General features: G+C 43.5%; 1 protein-coding gene across 2 annotated transcripts in view; it reads right to left on the reverse strand.

The window, feature by feature from the left end:
- The window catches only part of SEC13 (SEC13 homolog, nuclear pore and COPII coat complex component), a 54,099-nt gene that overhangs the window by 22,242 nt on the left and 9,884 nt on the right, over positions 1–21,973 (reverse strand). For both annotated transcript variants that reach the window (XM_019944580.3, XM_033865422.2), the window contains 3 exons: positions 20,211–20,326; positions 17,531–17,682; positions 16,944–17,077 (listed from right to left, as the gene is read on the reverse strand). In XM_019944580.3, coding sequence (XP_019800139.2) covers positions 16,944–17,077; positions 17,531–17,682; positions 20,211–20,326 — 402 coding nt within the window. The remainder of the gene's footprint in view (positions 1–16,943; positions 17,078–17,530; positions 17,683–20,210; positions 20,327–21,973) is intronic.

The following is a 21,973-nucleotide window of genomic DNA, read 5'->3' on the forward strand; positions in this document are numbered from 1 at the left end:
ATGGTTAGCTTTTTCACCTATAAAGCATTTCTAAATTAAAGTATGTACATTGTTTTAGACATAATGCTATTATTGTACACTCAGTAGACTAGGAGAGTTTAAACATAACCTTTATGTGCATTGGGAAATCAGAAAATTCATGTAACTCCCTTTATTGTGATATTCGCTTTATTGTGGTGGTCTGGAACCGAACGTGCACTATCTCCATGGTATGCCTGTATACTTTCTTCTCAAGTACACATGGAACATTATCCAGGATAGATCATATGTTAGGCCAAAAAAAGTCTTAATAAATTTAAGAAGACTGAAATCCTATCAAGCATCTTTTCTGACCAAAATGATATGAAACTAGAAATCAATTACAAGAAGAAAACTGGAAAATCCACAAATATGTGTAGAATAAACAACATGCTACTGAACAACCAATGGGTTAACAAAGAAATCAAAAGAGTAATAAAAAAAATACTTTCAGACAACTGAAAATGGAAATACAACACACCAAAATTTATGGGATGCAGTAAAAGTAGTTCTAAGAGGGAAGTTCACAGAGATAAATACCCACCTGAAGAAACAAACAAACAAACAAGATCTCAAAAACACCCTAACTTTATACCTCAAGGAACCAGAAAAAGAACAAATGAAGCCCAAAGTCAGTGGAAGGAAGGAAACAACAAAAATCAGAGGAGAAATAAATGAAATACAGACTGACACCACAAAAATACAAAGGATCATCAGAGTCTACTATGAACAATAATATGCAAACAAATGACAACCTAGAAGTAATGGATAGATTCCTAGAAACACAGAACATTCCAAGACTGAATCATGAAGAAACAGAAAATCTACACAGGCCAATAACTATGAACAAAGATGGTAAAATCCTCAACAAAATACCAGCAAACCAAATTCAACAATACATTAAAAGGATCATACACCATGATCAAGTGAGATGTATTCCAGGGATGCAAGGCTGGTTTACCACCCACAAATCAATCCAGGTGATACACAACATTAACAAAATGAAGGATAAAAATCATATAATTATCTCAATAGATGCAGAGAAAGCATTTGATTAAAGTCAGCATCCATTTATGATAAAACTCTCAACGAAGTGGGTATAGAAGGTATGTACCTCAACATAATAGAGGCCATATATGACAAGCCCATAGCTAACATCAATAGTGAAAAGCTGAAAGCTTTTCCTCTAAGATCAGGAACAGGACAAAGATGTCCATGCTTGCCACTTTTACTCATTAAAGTATTAGAAGTCCCAACCAGAGCAATCAAGCAAGAAGAAGAAAATAAAAGCCATCCAGATTGGAAAGGAAAATGTAAAACTCAGTATTTGGAGATGACGTGATATTATATATAGAACATCCTCAAGACTCCACTAAAAAACTGTTAGAAATAATAAACGAATTTAATAAACCTGCAGGAAACAAAATCAATGTACAAAAAGCTCTTGCATTTCTATACACTACCAATGAACTATCAGAAAAGAAATTATGAAAACAACCCATTTACAATTGCATCAAAAAGAATAAAATACCGGGCTTCCCTGGTGGCGCAGTGGTTGCGAGTCCGCCTGCCGATGCAGGGGACATGGGTTCGTGCCCTGGTCTGGGAAGATCCCATATGCCGCGGAGTGGCTGGGCCTGTGGGCCATGGCTGCTGAGCCTGCGTGTCCGGAGCCTGTGCTCCGCAACGGGAGAGGCCACAACAGTGAGAGGCCCACGAACAAAAAAAAAAAAAAAAAAAAAAAAAGAATAAAATACCTAGGAATGAATTTAACCAATGAGGGGAAAGACCTGTACACTGAGGACAATGATGAAAGAAATTAAAGACAACACAAATGAAAGATATTCATGCAGATGGATTGGAAGAAATATTGCTAAAGTGTCCATACTACCCAAAGCAATCTACAGATTCCATGCAATTTCTATCAAAATTCCAATGCCACCTTTCACAGTACAATCCTAAAATATAAATTGTTTGTTTAGAACAAACAATCCTAAAATTTGTATGGAATCACAAAAGACCCCTTTATTAAAAAGATACAGTAATCAAAGAGTATGGTATTGGCATTAAAAACAGACACATACTCTTTACAACATTGTTACTGGCTATCTACAATTTACTTGTCTACCTGATATTTTCTACCATCACTAAAATGTAAAACAAAAACAAAAAACCAACAAAAAATCAACCAGACACATAGATCAATGAACAGAACAGAGAACCCAGAAATAAACCCATGCATATGTGGCCAATTAATTTGTGATAAAGGAGCCAAGAATATACAATGGGGAAAGGACAGTCTCTTCAACAGACAGTGTGGGGAAAACTTGACAGCCACATACAAAAGAACGAAACTGGACCACTATCTTACACTGTACATAAAAATGAACTCAAAATGGATTAAAGAATGTGAGACCTGAAGCCATAAAACTCCTAGAGGCAAACATAGGTGCTAAGCTCCTTGACATTGATCTTGGTGATGATTTTCTGGGTCTGACTCCAAAAGCAAAGGCAACATAAGCAAAAATAAGGGGAACTACATCAAACAAAAAGCTTCTGTACAGCAAAAGAAATCAACAAAGTGAAAAGGCAACCTATGGAAAGGGAAAAAATATTTGTAAATCATGTATCTAATAAGGGGTCAATATCAAAAATATAAAAGAATTCATACAACTCAATAGTAAAACCAAATAATTCAACTTAAAAATGGCAGAGGATCTGAATATATGGTTTTCCCAAGAAGATACACAGATGGGTCAACAAGTACATGAAAAAATGTTCAACATCACTAATCATCAGGGAAATGCAAATCAAAACCACAATAAGATATCACCTCACATCTGTCAAAAATAGCTAAGGTTTCCGGGAAGATGGCGGAAGAGTAAGACGCGGGGATCACCTTCCTCCCCACAGATACACCAGAAATACATCTACACATGGAACAACTCCTATAGAACATCTACTGAACGCTGGCAGAAGACCTCAGACCTCCCAAAAGCCAAGAAACTCCCCATGTACCTGGGTAGGGCAAAAGAAAAAAGAATAAACAGAGACAAAAGGATAGGGACGGGACCTGCACCAGTGGGAGGGAGCCGTGAAGGAGGAAAGGTTTTCACACACTAGGAAGCCCCTTCGCGGGTGGAGATTGCGGGTGGCAGAGGGGGAAAGCTTCCGAGCCGCGGAGGAGAGCACAGCAACAGGGGTGCGGCGGGCAAAGCGGAGAGATTCCCGCACAGAGGATCGGTGCCGACCAGCACTCAGCAGCCTGAGAGGCTTGTCTGCTCACCCGCCGGGGCGGGCGGGGCTGGGAGTTGAGACTCGGGCTTCGGTCGGAGCGCAGGGAGAGGACTGGGGCTGAACACAGCCTGCAGGGGGTTAGTGCGCCACGGCTGGCCAGGAGGGAGTCCAGGGAAAAGTCTAGACCTGCCGAAGAGGCAAGAGCCTTTTTCTTCCCTCTTTGTTTCCTGGTGCAAGAGGAGAGGGGATTAAGAGCACTGCTTAAAGGAGCTCGAGACGGGCGCTAGCCGCGGCTAAAAGCGTGGACCCCAGAGACAGGCATGAGACGCTAAGGCTGCTGCTGCCACCACCAAAAAGCCTGTGTGTGAACACAGGTCACTATCCACGCACCCCTTCCGGGGAGCCTGTGCAGCCCGCCACTGCCAGGGTCCCGGGAACCAGGGACAACTCCCACAGGAGAATGCACGGCGCGCCTCAGGCTGGTGCAACGTCACGCTGGCTTCTGCCGCCACAGGCTCGCCCCGCACTCCGTGCCCCTCCCTCCCCCCAGCCTGAGTGAGCCAGAGCCCCTGAATCAGCTGCTCCTTTAACCCCACCCTGTCTGAGCAAAGAACAGACGCCCTCCAGTGACCTACAGCAGAGGCGGGACCAAATCCAAAGCTGAGCCCCTGGGAGCTGTGAGAACAAAGAAGAGAAAGGGAAATCTCTCCCAGCAGCCTCAGAAACAGCGGATTAAAGCTCCACAATCAATTTGCTGTACCCTGCATCTGTGGAATACATGAATAGACAACGAATCATCCCAAATCGAGGAGGTGGACTTTGAGAGCAAGATTTATGATATTTTCCCCTTTTCCTCTTTTTGTGAGTGTGTATGCTTCTAAGTGAGATTTTGTCTGTATAGCTTTGCTTCCACCATTTGTCCTAGGGCTCTATCCGTCTGTTTTTTTTTCTCTTAATAATTACTTTTTATTTTAATAACTTTATTATATTTTATCTTACTTTATTTTATCTTACTTTATCTTCTTTCTTTTTTTCTTCCTTCCCTCCCTCCTCCCTCCCTCCCTCCTTCCTTCCTTTCTTTCTTTCTTCTACTAATTCTATTTTTTCTCCCTTTTATTCTGAGCCGTGTGGATGAAAGGCTCGGTGCTGCAGCCAGGAGTCATGCTGTGCCTCTGAGGTGGGAGAGCCAACTTCAGGACACTGGTCCACAAGAGACCTCGCAGCTCCATATAATATCAAGCGGTGAAAATCTCCCAGAGATCTCCATCTCAACACCAGCACCCAGCTTCACTCAACGATCAGCAAGCTACAGTGCTGAACATCCTATGCCAAACAACTAGCAAGACAGGAACACAACCCCACACATTAGCAGAGAGGCTGCCTAAAATCATAAGCCCACAGACAACCCAAAACACAGCACCAGACGTGGACCTGCCCATCAGAAAGACAAGATCCAGCCTCATCCACCAGAACACAGGCACTAGTCCCCTCCACCAGGAAGCCTACACAACCCACTGAACCAACCTTAGCCACTGGCGACCGACAACAAAAACAACGGGAACTACGAACCTGCAGCCTGCAAAAAGGAGACCCCAAACACAGTAAGATAAGCAAAATGAGAAGACAGAAAAACACACAGCAGATGAAGGAGCAAGATAAAAACCCATCAGACCTAACAAATGAAGAGGAAATAGGCAGTCTACCTGAAAAAGAATTCAGAATAATGATAGTAAAGATGATCTAGAATCTTGGAAATAGAATAGACAAAATGCAAGAAACATTTAACAAGGACCTAAAAGAACTAAAGATGAAACAAGCAATGATGAACAACACGATAAATGAAATGAAAAATACTCTAGAAGGGGTCAATAGCAGAATAACTGAGGCAGAAGAACGGATAAGTGACCTGGAAGATAAAATAGTGGAAATAACTACTGCAGAGCAGAATAAAGAAAAAAGAATGAAAAGAACTGAGGACAGTCTCAGAGACCTCTGGGACAACGTTAAACGCACCAACATTCGAATTATAGGGGTTCCAGAAGAAGAAGAGAAAAAGAAAGGGACTGAGAAAATATTTGAAGAGATTATAGTTGAAAACTTCCCTAATATGGGAAAGGAAATAGTTAATCAAGTCCAGGAAGCACAGAGAGTCCCATACAGGATAAATCCAAGGAGAAACATGCCAAGACACATATTAATCAAACTGTCAAAAATTAAATACAAAGAAAACATATTAAAAGCAGCAAGGGGGGGCTTCCCTGGTGGCGCAGTGGTTGGGAGTCCGCCTGCCGATGCAGGGGACGCGGGTTCGTGCCCCTGTCCAGGAGGATCCCACGTGCTGCGGAGCGGCTGGGCCCGTGAGCCATGGCCGCTGGGCCTGCGCATCCGGAGCCTGTGCTCCGCGGCGGGAGAGGCCACAACAGTGAGAGGCCCGCGTACCGCAAAAAAAAAAAAAAAAAAAAAAAAAAAAAGCAGCAAGGGAAAAACAACAAATAACACACAAAGGAATCCCCATAAAGTTAACAGCTTATCTTTCAGCAGAAACTCTGCAAGCCAGAAGGGACTGGCAGGACATATTTAAAGTGATGAAGGAGAAAAACCTGCAACCAAGATTACTCTACCCAGCAAGGATCTCATTCAGATTTGATGGAGAAATTAAAACCTTTACAGACAAGCAAAAGCTGAGAGAGTTCAGCACTACCAAACCAGCTCTACAACAACTGCTAAAGGAACTTCTCTAGGCAAGAAACACAAGAGGAGGAAAAGACCTACAATAACAAACCCAAAACAATTAAGAAAATGGGAATAGGAACATACATGTCGATAATTACCTTAAATGTAAATGGACTAAACGCTCCCATCAAAAGACACAGATTGGCTGAATGGATACAAAAACAAGACCCATATATTTGCTGTCTACAAGAGACCCACTTCAGACCTAGAGACACATACAGACTGAAAGTAAGGAGATGGAAAAAGATATTTCATGCAAATGGAAACCAAAAGAAAGCTGGAGTAGCAATTCTCATATCAGACAAAATAGACTTTAAAATAAAGACTATTACAAGAGACAAAAAAGGACACTACATAATGATCAAGGGATCAAAACAAGAAGAAGATATAACAATTGTAAATATTTATGCACCCAACATAGGAGCACCTCAATACATAAGGCAAATACTAACAGCCATAAAAGGGGAAATCGACAGTAACACATTCATAGTAGGGGACTTTAACACCCCACTTTCACCAATGGACAGATCATCCAAAATGAAAATAAATAAGGAAACACAAGCTTTAAATGATACATTAAACAAGATGGAATTAATTGATATTTATAGGACATTCCACCCAAAAACAACAGAATACACATTTTTCTCTAGTGCTCATTGAACATTCTCCAGGATAGATCATATCTTGGGTCACAAATCAAGCCTTGGTAAATTTAAGAAAATCGAAATTGTATCAAGTATCTTTTCCAACCACAACGCTATGAGACTAGATATCAATTACAGGAAAAGATCTGTAAAAAATACAAACACATGGAGGCTAAACAATACACTACTTAATAAAAAAGTGATCACTGAAGAAATCAAAGAGGAAATTAAAAAATACCTAGAAACAAATGACAATGGAGACACGACGACCCAAAATCTATGGGATGCAGCAAAAGCAGTTCTAAGAAGGAAGTTTATAGCAATACAATCCTACCTTAAGAAACAGGAAACATCTCGAATAAACAACCTAAACTTGCACCTAAAGCAATGAGAGAAAGAAGAACCAAAAAAACCCCAAAGTTCGCAGAAGGAAAGAAATCATAAAGATCAGATCAGAAATAAATGAAAAAGAAACGAAGGAAACGATAGCAAAGATCAGTAAAACTAAAAGCTGGTTCTTTGAGAAGATAAACAAAATTGACAAACCATTAGCCAGACTCATCAAGAAAAAAAGGGAGAAGACTCAACAGAATTAGAAATGAAAAAGGAGAAGTAACAACTGACACTGCAGAAATACAAAAGATCATGAGAGATTACTACAAGCAACTCTATGCGAATAAAATGGACAACCTGGAGGAAATGGACAAATTCTTAGAAATGCACAATCTGCCAAGACTGAATCAGGAAGAAAGAGAAAATATGAACAGACCAATCACAAGCACTGAAATTGAAACTGTGATTAAAAATCTTCCAACAAACAAAAGCCCAGGACCAGATGGCTTCACAGGTGAATTCTATCAAACATTTAGAGAAGAGCTAACACCTACCCTTCTCAAACTCTTCCAAAACATAGCAGAGGGAGGAACACTCCTAAACTCTTTCTACAAGGCCACCATCACCCTGATACCAAAACCAAACAAGGATGTCACAAAGAAAGAAAACTAGAGGCCAATATCACTGATGAACATAGATGCAAAAATCCTCAACAAAATACCAGCAAACAGAATACAACAGCACATTAAACGGATCATACACCATGATCAAGTGGGGTTTATTCCAGGAATGCAAGGATTCTTCGATATACGCAAATCAATCAACGTGATACACCATATTAACAAACTGAAGGAGAAAAACCATATGATCATCTCAATAGATGCAGAGAAAGCTTTCGACAAAATTCAACACCCATTTAAAAATCCTGCAGAAAGTAGGCATAGAGGGAACTTTCCTCAACATAATAAAGGCCATATATGACAAACCCACAGCCAACATCGTCCTCAATGGTGAAAAACTGAAAGCATTTCCACTAAGATCAGGAACAAGACAAGGTTGCCCACTCTCACCACTCTTATTCAACATAGTTTTGGAAGTTTTAGCCACAGCAATCAGAGAAGAAAAGGAAATAAAAGGAATCCAAATCGGAAAAGAAGAAGTAAAGCTGTCACTGTTTGCAGATGACATGATACTATACATAGAGAATCCTAAACATGCTACCAGAAAACTGCTAGAGCTAATCAATGAATTTGGTAAAATAGCAGGATACAAAATTAATGCACAGAAATCTCTGGCATTCCTATACACTAATGATGAAAAATCTGAAAGTGAAATCAAGAAAACACTCCCATTTACCATTGCAACAAAAAGAATAAAATATCTAGGAATAAACCTACCTAAGGAGACAAAAGACCTGTATGCAGAAAATTATAAGACACTGATGAAAGAAATTAAAGATGATACAAATAGATGGAGAGATATACCATGTTCTTGGATTGGAAGAATCAACATTGTGAAAATGTCTCTAACTACCCAAAGCAATCTACAGATTCAATGCAATCCCTATCAAACTACCAATGGCATTTTTCACAGAACTAGAACAAAAAATTGCACAATTTGTATGGAAACACAAAAGACCCCAAATAGCCAAAGCAATCTTGAGAACGAAAAACGGAGCTGGAGGAATCAGGCTCCCTGACTTCAGACTATACTACAAAGCAACAGTAATCAAGACAGTATGGTACTGGCACAAAAACATAAAGATAGATCAATGGAACAGGATAGAAAGCCCAGAGATAAACCCACGCACATATGGTCACCTTATCTTTGATAAAGGAGGCAGGAATGTACAGTGGAGAAAGGACAGCCTCTTCGATAAGTGGTGCTGGGAAAACTGGACAGGTACATGTAGAAGTATGAAATTAGATCACTCCCTAATACCATACACAAAAACAAGCTCAAAATGGATTAAAGACCTAAATGTAAGGCCAGAAACTATCAAACTCTTAGAGGAAAACATAGGCAGGACACTCTATGACATCAATCACAGCAAGATCCTTTTTGACCCACCTCCTAGAGAAATGGAAATAAAAACAAAAATACACAAATGGGACCTAATGAAACTTCAAAGCTTTTGCACAGCAAAGGAAACCATAAACAAGACCAAAAGACAACCCTCAGAATGGGAGAAAATATTTGCAAATGAAGCAACTGACAAAGGATTAATCTCCAAAATTTATAAGCAGCTCATGCAGCTTAATAACAAAAAAACAACCAACCCAATCCAGAAATCGGCAGAAGACCTAAATAGACATTTCTCCAAAGAAGATATACAGACTGCCAACAAACATGAAAGAATGCTCAACATCATTAGTCATTAGAGAAATGCAAATCAAAACTACAATGAGATATCATCTCATACCAGTCAGAATGGCCATCATCAAAAAATCTACAAACAATAAATTCTGGAAAGGGTGTGGAGAAAAGGGAACCCTCTTGTACTGTTGGTGGGAATGTAAATTGATACAGCCACTGTGGAGAACAGTATGGAGGTTCCTTAAAAAACTACAAATAGAACTACCATATGACCCAGCAATCCCACTACTGGGCATATACCCTGAGAAAACCATAATTCAAAAAGAGTCATATACCAAAATGTTCATTGCAGCTCTATTTACAATAGCCCAGAGATGGAAACAACCTAAGTGTCCATCATCAGATGAATGGATAAAGAAGATGTGGCACATATATACAATGGAATATTACTCAGCCATAAAAAGAAACGAAATTGAGCTATTTGTAATGAGGTGGATAGACCTGGAGTCTGTCATACAGAGTGAAGTAAATCAGAAAGAGAGAGACAAATACCATATGCTAACACATATATATGGAATTTAAGAAAACAATGTCATGAAGAACCTAGGGGCAAGACAGGAATAAAGACACAGACCTACTAAAGAATGGACTTGAGGATATGGGGAGGGGGAAGGGTAAGCTGTGACAAAGCGAGAGAGAGGCATCGACATATATACACTACCAAACGTAAGGTAGTTAGCTAGTGGGAAGCAGCCGCATAGCACAGGGAGATCAGCTCGGTGCTTTGTGATCGCCTGGAGGGGTGGGATAGGGAGGGTGGGAGGGAGGGAGACGCAAGAGGGAAGAGATATGGGAACATATGTATATATATAACTGATTCATTTTGTTGTAAAGCAGAAACTAACACACCATTGTAAAGCAATTATACTCCAATAAAGATGTTAAAAAAAAAGAATAGCTATTATCAAACAGACAAGAAACAGCAAGTGTGGAGAAAAGGGAACCTCTTTGTGCACAGTTGGTGAGAATGTAAATTGGTGCAGCCACTATGCAAAACAGTATGGAGGATCCTCAAAAAATGAAAAATAGAACTATCTTATGACCCAGCAATTCCACTTCTGGCTATTAATACCAAAAACCAAATAAAAACCCAACAAAACTCCCTTAATTCAAAATATATCTGCACTCCCCCATCCTCACTGCAGCATTATTTATAATAGCCAAGATATGCAAACAAGCTAAGTGTCCATCAGTGGATGAATGGATAAATAGGTGGGGTGTGTACACACACACACAGGAACATTATTCAGCCATAAAAAAAGAATGAAATCTTACCATCTGCAACAACATGGATGGTCCTTGAGGGCATAATGCTAAGTGAAATAAGTCAGAAAGAAAAAGACAAAAACTGTATGATCTAACTTACATGTGAAATTAATAAAAACCCCCAAGCTCATGGATACAAAGAACAGATTGGTGGTTTCCAGAAGTGGGGATGAGGGATGGGCAAAATGGGTGAAAGAGGTCAAAAGGTACAACCTTTCAGTTATAACAGCCTATAGGCTCTGGTGCCAGGACGCCTCAGGCTAAACAACCAACAGGGCGGGAACACAACCCCACCCATCAGCATACAGGCTGCCTAAAATCTTCCTGAGCCCACAGCCGGCCCTGCCCACCAGAAGTACAAGACCCAGCTCCGTCCACCAGTCCCTCCCATCAAGAAGCCTGCAGAAGCCTCTCAGACCAGCCTCATCCACCAGAAGCAGGAAGAACTACAAACCTGCAGCCTGCAGAACAGAAAACACAATCACAGAAAGTTAGACAAAATGAGACGGCAGAGGAGTACGTCCCAGACAAAGGAACAAGATAAACCCCCAGAACAACAACTAAGTGAACTGGAGATAGGCAATACACCCAAAAAAGAATTCAGAGTACTGATAGTAAAGATGATCCAAGATCTTGGAAAAAGAATGGAGGCACAGACTGAGAAGATACAAGAAATGTTTAATAAAGGGCTAGAAGATCTAAAGGACAAAGAGAGATGAAAAATACAATAACTGAAATGAAAAATAAACTAGAAGGAATCAATAGAATAAGTGAGGCAGAAGAACGGTTAAGTGAGCTGGAAGACGGAATGGTGGAAATCACTGCCACGGAACAGAATAAAGAAAAAAGAATGAAAAGAAATGAAGACAGTCTAAGAGACCTCTGCCACAACATTAAATGCAGCAACATTCATATTATGGGAGTCCCAGAAGGAGAAGAGAGAGAAAGGACCTGAGAAAATATTTGAAGAGATAATAGCTGAAGACTTCCCTAACATGGGAAAGGAAACAGTCACCCAAGTGCAGGAAGTGCAGAGTCCCAGGCAGAATAAACCCAAGGAGGAACAGGCTGAGACACATAATAATCAAAATGACAAAAATTAAAGACAGAGAAAATATTACAAGCAACAAGGAAAAAAAAATAACACACAAGGGGAATTCCCATAAGGTTATCAGCTGATTTTTAAGCAGAAACCCTGCAGGCCAGAAGGGAGTGGCACAGTATATTTAAAGTGATGAAAGGGAAGAACCTACAACCAAGAATACTGTACCCAGCAAGGCTCTCATTCAGATTCGATGGAGAAATCACAAGCTTTACTGACAAGCAAAAGCTAAGAGGTTTCAGCACCACCAGACAGCTTTGCAACAAATGGTAGAGGAACTTCTCTAGGTGCGGGAAAAAAAGGCCACAACTAGAAACAGGAAAATTACGAATAGAAAAGCTCACCGGTAAAGGCAAACATACAGTAAAGGTAGGAAATCATTCGCACACAAATATGACATCAAAACCAGCAATCATGAGAAGAGGAGAGGACAAATGCAGGATACTGGAAATGCATTTAAAATGAAAAGACCAGCAACTTAAAACAACCTTGTTTATATATAGACTGCTATATCAAAACCTCATGGTAACCACAAACTGAAAATCTACAATAGATATACACACACAAAAAAGAAAAAGGAATCCAAACGCAACACTAAAGTTAGTCATCAAATCACAAGAGAAAACCAAAGGAGGATGGGGAGAAAAAAGACCTACAAAAACAAATCCACAACAATTAGCAAAATGGCAATAAGAACATACATATCAGTAATTACCTCAAACATAAGCAGATTAAATGCTCCAACCAAAAGACACAGACTGGCTGAATGGATACAAACTTTCAGTTATAAAATAAGTAAGTCATAGGGATGTGATGTACAGCTTGGTGACTAGTTAATACCTCAAGAAAAAAAAGAAGTGATTAGTTAATACCTCAATTAAAAAAAAGAAGTGATTAGAAAGATAATTACTGGTAAAGAAGAGAATGAACACATCTATCATCTCCAAGTTTCCTGGAATCCCTGTGCAATCCATCTGTGCTGCCCACCTCCCTACGCTCAGCAACCACTGATCTGCTGTCACTACAGTTTGCTTTTCCATACTATGAAATCACAGTATGTACATTGTCTGATTTTTTTCCAGTCAGCATAATTATTTTAAAATTCATTTATCTCGTGTTTATCAATAGTCATTTCTTTTTATTGCGAGGTAGCATTTCTGTAGTACGGATATACCACAATTTGTTGACCCATTCACCTGTTCATACTCATTTGGATTATTTCCAGGTTTTGGCTATTAAAGTTGCTGTGAACTTTGGTATTTAAGTCTTTGTGTGAACTTGAAAGTCAGCTTCGCTAGTTATAAATCCTTGGCTCACACATTCTTACCTTGAGTATTGTAAATGTGTTCTCCACTTTCTCGTGCACAGATCATTGCTGTTGAAAAGCCAGATAATCCAGTTGTTTCCCTTGTAAGTTACATGGCTCCTTTTGCCTAGATGCCCAAAGGACTTTTTTTTTTTCCTTTAAGGCCAGTAATTTCACTATACTTAGGCCTTTTTGCTGGTGATTCTGGGTTGATAGTCTTAAGTATAGGGTACGCTCTCTCAATATGTAGTTTCAAATATGGTTTTTAAATTTTAAGGTAGTTTTCTTGAATCAGTTTTTAGTATTTGTTCTGTTTTCTTCTTCTGGACACCTAATATTCACATTTGATCTCTGCTTGTCTTCACTTTTTGTCAAAATCTTTTTATTTCTTTTTTCCCTTTTTCACACTATTTCTCTTAAGGCATTATCTGTTGTGTTTATTTGCTCTGGTATTCCTTCTAGTTTAGTCTTTATTTATGAAATAATTTTTAATTTCTAACTCTTTCCTGAGTTCTGTCACCTCATTTCTTCTGAGTCTTTCAAATTTTGATTTATGCTATTTTTAAATGTCTTATGTTATTTAAAAAAACTCTCTTAGCTTGACTGGAAATAGCGGGTGACAACTGGTTGTTTTTGTGGGCATGTCTTTCTTTCACTGCCCGTGAGAATGTTATTCTGCATATTCATTTTTTCTTAAAGGAAAAAACTTTCTTAAAGGAAAACTTCTGAGACTTCACCTCAAATACTTCTTTTTTCTTTTTTTGCGGTACGTGGGCCTCTCACTGTTGTGGCCTCTCCCGTTGCGGAGCACAAGCTCTGGACGCGCAGGCTCAGCGGCCATGGCTCACGGGCCCAGCCACTCCGCGGCATGTAGGATCTTCCCGGACCGGGGCATGAACCCGTGTCCCCTGCATCGGCAGGCAGACTCTCAACCACTGTACCACCAGGGAAGCCCTTCTTTGTTATTTTTAAGTGAAATTAGTTTTCCTGATCAAATGAGGTTCAGGAAAGCCTTTCTAAGTTCAGAAGTGTCTGTTTTTGTGTAGTAGTAACAAATGTGACAGCTTGCTTCTGGGATTTCATGGCTCTGTTCCTCTCCCCCACTCTGGTCTATATCCTCTCTTTCCTTTTAGTGTGTGTCCCCCTCTGGCTCTGTGTCCCTCTGCTCACAAGAGGCACTATTGTGGAAGCAAGCCCAGTGGGTCATGAGGGTCCGATTTCTCCAAGTCCCTTTAGTCTCTCTTTTGGTGGGCCCCCTGCGCTCACCTGGTATGAGGTCATGCAACCCCCAGGCCCCATGTCAGTTCTCCAAAGGAGATACAAATAGCCAATAAGCACGTGAAAAGATGCCCAACACCATTAGTCATTGGAGAAATGCAAATCAAAACCACAATAAGGTACTACTTCACACCCACTTGGATGGCTATCATCAAAAAGAAGACAAAAAGAAAAAAAAAAAAGAAGACAACAAGTGTTGGCAAGGATGTGGCGAAACTGAAATCCTCATACACTGCTGGCAGGAATGTAAAATGGTGCAGTTAATTTGGATAACAGTTAGCAGTACTTCAAAAAGTTAAACACAGAGATTCCATGACTTGGCAATTTTACTCCCAAGAAAGTTCAAAACACAAAAACGGACACACAAATGTTTGTAGGAGCATTATTCATAATAGCTGAAAATGATCACTAACTGATGAATGGCAAAATAAAATGTGTATATTCACACAATGGAATATTATTCAGCCATAAGAAGGCATGAAGCACCGATATATGCTATGATATGGATGAACCTTGAAAACATGCTACGTGAAAGAAGTCAGTCACAAAAGACCACATACTGTATAACTCCATTCACAGGAAATGTCCAGAATAGGCAAGTCCATACAGACAGAAGGCAGATTAGCATTGCTTGGGGCTAGGGGTAGGGTGGGGTGGAGAGTGACTGCTAATGGGGTTTCTTTTCGGGTGATGAAAAAGATCTGGATACTAGCAGTGAGAGTTGTACAACTTCGTGAGTATATTAAAAACTACAGAACTGTATACTTTTAAAAAAGGGTGAATTTTATGATATGTGAATTCTACCTTACCTTTAAAAAAAGTTACAAACAAAAGTACAAAATTCCTGCTGCTGTTTGCCAACTGGCCAGCAATGCTTTCCAGTGAACACCTGTTGGCTCTTCTGGGGGTACTCCTCAGGTGTGGTGGAAGGCATCGCATTACTTCTTCCTCCTGCTCGGATGCCAATACCTCACAGTCTTGCGGCTGTCGGTGGTCCACTGCTCTCTGCTTGTATTTTGGAGTTTGTGGAAATACCTTGCTACCCAATTTTGTTGTTAACTGCTGTTCAGGAGGTTTTGGTTTTGCTACCTAGTTGCTCTGCTGATTTCTATGCAAAGACTGGAAAAGACTCAAGCACTATGTTGCCATTCCCCACCATCTTCCCAGAAGCCTCTCAGCCTATTCAGTTTTGCAAGTTAGTCAGCAGATGGGGATCACAGGGTCCCAAGTAACAAGACCCTGAGACAGGCTCCTGGGGCCTTGAAGGCTGGGCAGGCTATGGACCCCATGAATTTGAGAACTGCAGAAGTAAGTACAGCGTCAAACTTGGGGCTGCTGACTTCCATCTGCATAGTTTTCAGAAGTGCTGGGGCCATGAAAGCTGGACTGCTGTGTAGACAGAAGGTAGATGGATTCCAGGATTCTAACCTCAGCACAGTACCTTCTCTAAGTCACTTACTTTTTCTAAGCCTCACTTACCTAATCATAAAATGAGAACAGGACTGGTGGCCTTGCAAATCTGTACATTTGTTATTTTTTCTTTCATTCACAAACATTTGAGAGGATTACATGACATACAATAGACGCTCAAGAAATGTGAGATTTCCCCTCACTGTCCACCGTGCTTGCTTTCTTTCTTTTTTTAAATTTACTTTATTTTTGGCTGCGTTGGGTCTTTGTTGCTGCATGCGGGCTCTCTCTAGTTGCGGCAAGTGGGGGCTATTCTTCATTGTGGTGTGTGGGCTTCTCATTGCAATGGCTTCTCTTGTTGCAGAGCATGGGCTCTAGGCGCGCGGGCTTCAGCAGTTGTGGTGCACGGGCTCAGCAGTTGTGGCTCGCGGGCTCTCGAGTGCAGGCTCAGTAGTTGTGGCGCACGGGGCTTAGCTGCTCCATAGCATGTGGGATCTTCCTTGATGAGGGCTCGAACTCGTGTCCCCTGCATCAGCACGTGGATTCGTAACCACTGCGCCACCAAGGAAGCCCCACTGTGCTTTCTTGACTGTTTTAAACTTAATGTCCAATGACTATAAGTAGAGAACTAAATTCCTATTTTTTTTTTTTTTTTGCGGTACGCGGCCCTCTCACTGCTGTGGCCTCTCCCGTTGCGGAGCACAGGCTCCGGACGCGCAGGCTCAGCGGCCATGGCTCACGGGCCCAGCCACTCCGCGGCATGCGGGATCTTCCTGGACCAGGGCACGAACCCATGTCCCCTGCATCGGCAGGCGGACTCTCCATCACTGCGCCACCAGGAAAGCCCCCTATGATGATTTTTAACACCACTCAATTCCAGGGGTCCCAATGACCACTGCAGGCCATGTCAACTTGAGGTGTCCATAGCAAGGGTGGCAGTGAGGCAGCCTACTGCTGCCACCTTGCCAGTGCCCTGGCCCTCCCCGACTTGGAGGAACCAGTGCCAACCCTGCCGTGGGCTGAATGAGGCTGGTGCAGCCTGGCCTCCCTGGATGCAGCCTGTCTGGCTTCAGAGCAGAGAGGCTCAGAGCTGCTCTCCCAAGCATGTCTGATCAGCAGCCCCCTCCCCCGGCCCACCGCAAAGCAGTGACACTGTTCCTGCCACTCTCTAAGGAGTGAACAGGGGACACGAGGCAAGGTCACAGAGCTACCCCCTATACACAGGAAGGGTGTGACTTACAGTGTGAGCATTGTTGATCTTCTTCACTTCCCATTGGCCCAACCCGGTGTAAGTCAGCAGAGAGATGGCTCCATCTGAGCTCCCACAAGCTAGGATCAGGCCGTAGTCATGGGGGGCCCAGCACACAGAGTTTACTGCAGGAAGGAGGGAGGAACAGTGAGCAGACTTTCAGTTCTGAGACTTACTGTTTTACTAAATTTCTAAAAAAAAAAAAATTGTAGGGATCACCAGGAGGAGGTTGTAATTTTGTCAATTAAGGAGATTTAAAAAACCCATCACTACTAATATCATCATAAACTAAAGCCTATCTCATAATCTGAGAACAAGGCCAGTACTTGAAATGAATAAACCTTAAAAAAACAAAAATCTCGCTATGTTGTCTTTGCTTTTCTCATTTTGCTTTGGATTGGCTTTAGGTCTTAAGGCCTTACCTCAGCTGTGGAAAGAGTAACAGAAAAGCAACCAAAGCCCAGGGGACAAACGACGAGCATCACAAGGGGAAAGCCAAGGGTTAGCCAAGACAGAGGCCTCCCCCTCTCCCCCAGGGCCCCTCTGCCCGCCGCCCTCTCCTGCCACACTCAGTGTACCTGAGGAGTCGTGTCCCGTGTGCTCATGCGTCTTCTCCCAGGTGCCATTTTCCTCTTTCCAGATAATGACTTTGCGGTCATAGGAGCAGGATGCCAGGACATTGCCATACATGGGGTGGGCCCAGGCCACTTGCCACACAGGACCCTCATGACTGCAAGGGGAGAGGGTCAGAGGTTGCTCAAATGGGCCAAAGGAACCCACAGTGCTCTGCCAGCCACTACTTTGGACAGAAGTGAATGGCTTCTCAGGACAGAACTGCCTAAAAATTTCAAAAAGGAGAGCCGTGTATAATGTCACTCCAAAAGGGACCGTCATTGGGCAGTGAGGACCCTGAGGCCGAAGGCGAGTCAGCCCCTCTGTCCCGACACGGCAGAGCCCTCACCTACCCCAGATGGTGGCCAGCATAGCCTACATGTACTGTCATCAGCACAGTCACCAACAGATCCAGCGTTTACCCCCACAAGTGCTCAGGATATATCTGTAGATGAATCACTCCTCATCTTCCCAGACAGTCACCTTCTTGCGGAGGCAGTAACTATTTCATTTTGATACCTGCCACTACTCTTTTAACTTTATCAAGAGGCATGTCTCTCTCTTCTCTTCCCATCTCTGTGCGTTCACTGTCTGAGCACATACCCTGTGCCAGGCTCTGTACTGGGGCCGTCCCTCAGAACGGGGGGCACCCAGCACACGGAGGTGGATGGCACAGAGGGGATGGGACAGGCTCTTTCACGCCTATTCCACACTCACTTGTTGCTTGACTTTAGGCCAGGGCCATATCCTCTCTTTGGCTTTGTCTCTTAATAGAGGTGTCAACAAGACTTCTTTCACATGGCGGTCATGAGGGAAATGTTTGTGATAACTCAATAAAGAGCTTACAACAGTGCTTGGTACAAGAAAAGGAGAAAACACAAGCTTGACGACTGCTAGCTCTGGTGCTGCTCCCTGCTCCCCCATCCACCCCGGGACTGCTGACACTCAGAGTTCTCCTCCCTCCAGCTGGGACAGTGGTCCAACCCCAGTCTCTACAAAGGAGCTGCTAATGAAACTCTTGTAGACTCAAACGTCCTACAACGAGCGTAACTTTAACTGAGGGAACAAAGAATGGGGGCCTGAATTTATTACCCTCCAATACTTTTCATACTTAGAGCAGAAGAAAAACGCAGAGCAGAGGACCGAGTGACAGCAGACTCAGTCCTGGTGACTGCCCCCACCCCACCCCCCTCCGCCCAGCCTGCCGGCTTCCCGAGCTGTCCTCTCTTTGCAGCATGATGCCCAGATGGCAGCCAGGCCTTGCCCTCAGAGCTCTCCGCTCAGCCACGGGCTGCTGAGCAGGGAAGGCGGCATCTGGCTCCTGAGTCACTTGACTCCTGACACTCAGGAAGAGGTGGAACTTCTAGGCCTATCTCCTGAAACGGCTACTCACTTAGCTATGTCTGTTTTAACCTATTCACAAACATGTACTGAACACCCACTTGTCAGCAATTCTTAACTTCTCCTGTGCAGTCTGGTGAACGTTATGGTCCCTTCTCAGAATAATGGATAAAATACATAGAGCTAGGGCTTCCCTGGTGGCGCAGTGGTTAAGGATCCGCCTGCCAATGCAGGGGACACGGGTTCGAGCCCTCGTCCAGAAAGATCCCACATGCTGCGGAGCAACTAAACCCGTGCGCCACAACTACTGAGCCTGTGCTCCAGAGCCCACGAGCCACAACTACTGAAGCCCGCACGCCTAGAGCCCATGCTCCGCAACAAGAGAAGCCACCACAATGAGAAGCCCGCACGCCGCAATGAAGAGCAGACCCCGCTCACCGCAACCAGAGAAAGCCAGCGTGCAGCAACGAAGACCCAACGCAGCCAAAAATAAATAAATTTATTAAAAACAAAAATCTATGACTCCTATTGGTAACAAAGTGACAGGTACTATGAATACTACTGTAGTTCCTGGCCTATAGCCATAATTGAAGGAAATGCTAAATATCAGTCACTGAAAATAAAGAGGTAATGTTTTCCCTTTCCCAGTTCACCACCTCCTGAATTCTACCCACAGAACACTTGGAGATCCATGGTACCCAGGTTAAGAACCCCATCTACCTGAGGTAGTGAACTGAGGGAAAGCACTAGAGTGCGGCCACAAAACTGAGAGCCAGGATCTCAAGAATGTCAACAGGGAGAAAGGTAAATGAAACGTTTGCAAATATTCACTGAGTACCTACCACGGGCAAACAGGCAGAATTATGGGATTTATATCATTACTATTACATTCTTAGATCACCAGCCTTGAGTCACTTTAGATCATGTGGTAGCTAAACTTGTTTAAAAAAAAAAGTTAGTTTCCCACTCTTGAAAATAGCAGTGGCCACTGGACGCTTGTTGCAAGTAGGCTCTAACTGGGTGGAGACAGCGACAGCCTGTGTTGGGGGTGAGTGGGTGGAGGCTCTGAGAGCCTATAACTGACTCCCTCGCCCCAGGTCTGCCAGTGGGCATTTGGGCGGCAGAATTGGGATTTGCTCCTGGCTCCATCGGCCTGGGATACCTGATGAGGGCAGCCGGCTGGCTGGGACCAGGTGTCCTCTCCGCTGACTGCACTGCGGGCTGCTCTGATCTGGCCCTCAGCCCTTCCTGCCATGTCTGAGAAGCCCACTCTCTGAGATCTTGCCCAGGGTTGGCTGCACTCACCCCCTGAGGTCGGCGATGAGGATCTGCCCTCCGTTGCGCACGTCGAAGATCTTGACGGACCTGTCTGATGAGCAGGTTGCCAGGCGGGTGCCGTAGTAGTCCATCTGGGCATCATGCTGCAAAGAGAGGACAGCTCGGGAAGCCGGCAGGCTGGGCGGAGCGGGGTGGGGTGGGGGCAGTCACCAGGACTGAGTCTAGTAGGGACCAGAATCTACCTGAAGTTAATCAAACCTCAAAGAATCATCACTATCAGGCAGGAAGCTAGCATGTCAACGTTCTCACTTCTCTGACAGGTAATTTCCTTCTGAAAGGGACAAGAAAAACCACACCCAGGTGCTTTTAGACCCTTTACATCACAGGGGAAGTCCTTCCCAGTCCTGTTCTGCAGGGTGGGTATATGGGAGAAGAGAAGCTTGCCTAGCTTCCTTCTTCTTCCTCCTTCCTCACGCCCCACTGTGTTCTGAGGCTCCGTGGGTCGCCAGGGAGGTTTGGCTCAGCGTCAGAACCCAGGGCTAATGCTGACCCAAAGAAGCAGGCCACTGACTGCCTGCAGGCCCCAATCAGGTCCTCCATGATGCACGCCAGTACCCCAGACTCTCCACTCATGCCTTAAATGTCACTGGTCCCATCACTGATGAACCAACTTCATCGATGCTGCCTGGCCATCCAGACCTAGGGCTGGGCCCTGCCCACAGCTCCTTTTCCATCGGGGCGATGGCTCCTCTGAGCCAATCCACCTGCTGCCTCACTGTACTTACTGGCCCCTCCTGTTTGCTGGCCCTGCCTATTCCAATGGATGACACTTTCCTCACTGTTGCGCCTTGGGGGTTTCAGGAACTATTAGCTGTCACTCTTGTGGTCATCAGGGGCAATCACATCCTTTCAGAGGGAAGCAATCATTTCGTCTGCTTCAACACTCCTTCCTCACCTCCCTACCCAAGGAAAACATCCTGATTCTTCTTGGGAGGCCAACCCCCTCCACCATTCCAGGTCTCGGCTTGTTGGAAGGCAGGCAGGGCAGGTGCTATGACAGAGCTTCTCTGCAAGTGTTTTTCTGAAGCACTGCTCCTGCAGAGTGCTACACACACTTTGGGAGGAAGCACGGCAAAGAACCTAAGAGATTTAAATCCTATCTCAAGTTACCTGCTGTGCAACCTTAGAAAAATTTCCTAATACCCTTGAACCTAGTTTCCTTATCTTTAAATGGACCTGATGATGGCATCTACTTCGAGGGTTGTTATGAAGCTTAAATGAGAAGTATTCAGCATGGGGTGTGATGCACAGTGAGCATGCAGACGTTAGTCATTACTACTTTGTCTCATCTGTTCCCCAAGATGAACCCACAGAGAGAGGGAGCGTATCCATAATTTTCCCCATCTTAGCTATGAGGAAATAGGGTTGGCTCAGAAAAGTTAAGAGATTGACTATGAGTTTGGTTCAAGATGGCAGAGTAGAAGGACATGCCCTCACTCTCTCTTGCGAGAGCACCGGATTCACAACTAACTGCTGAACAATCACGGACAGGAAGACGCTGGAACTCACCAGCAAAGACACCCCACATCCAAAGACAAAGGAGAAGCCACAATGAGATGGTAGGAGGGGTGCAATCACAATAAAATCAAATCCCATAACTGCTGGGTGGGTGACTCACAAACTGGAGAACACTTATACCACAGAAGTCCACCCACTGGAGTGAAGGTTCTGGGCCCCACGTCAGGCTTCACAACCTGGGAGTCTGGCAACGAGAGGAGGAATTCCTAGAG

Source organism: Tursiops truncatus, chromosome 10 (assembly GCF_011762595.2).
Source record: "Tursiops truncatus isolate mTurTru1 chromosome 10, mTurTru1.mat.Y, whole genome shotgun sequence".
NCBI classification, from domain to species: Eukaryota; Metazoa; Chordata; class Mammalia; order Artiodactyla; family Delphinidae; genus Tursiops; species Tursiops truncatus.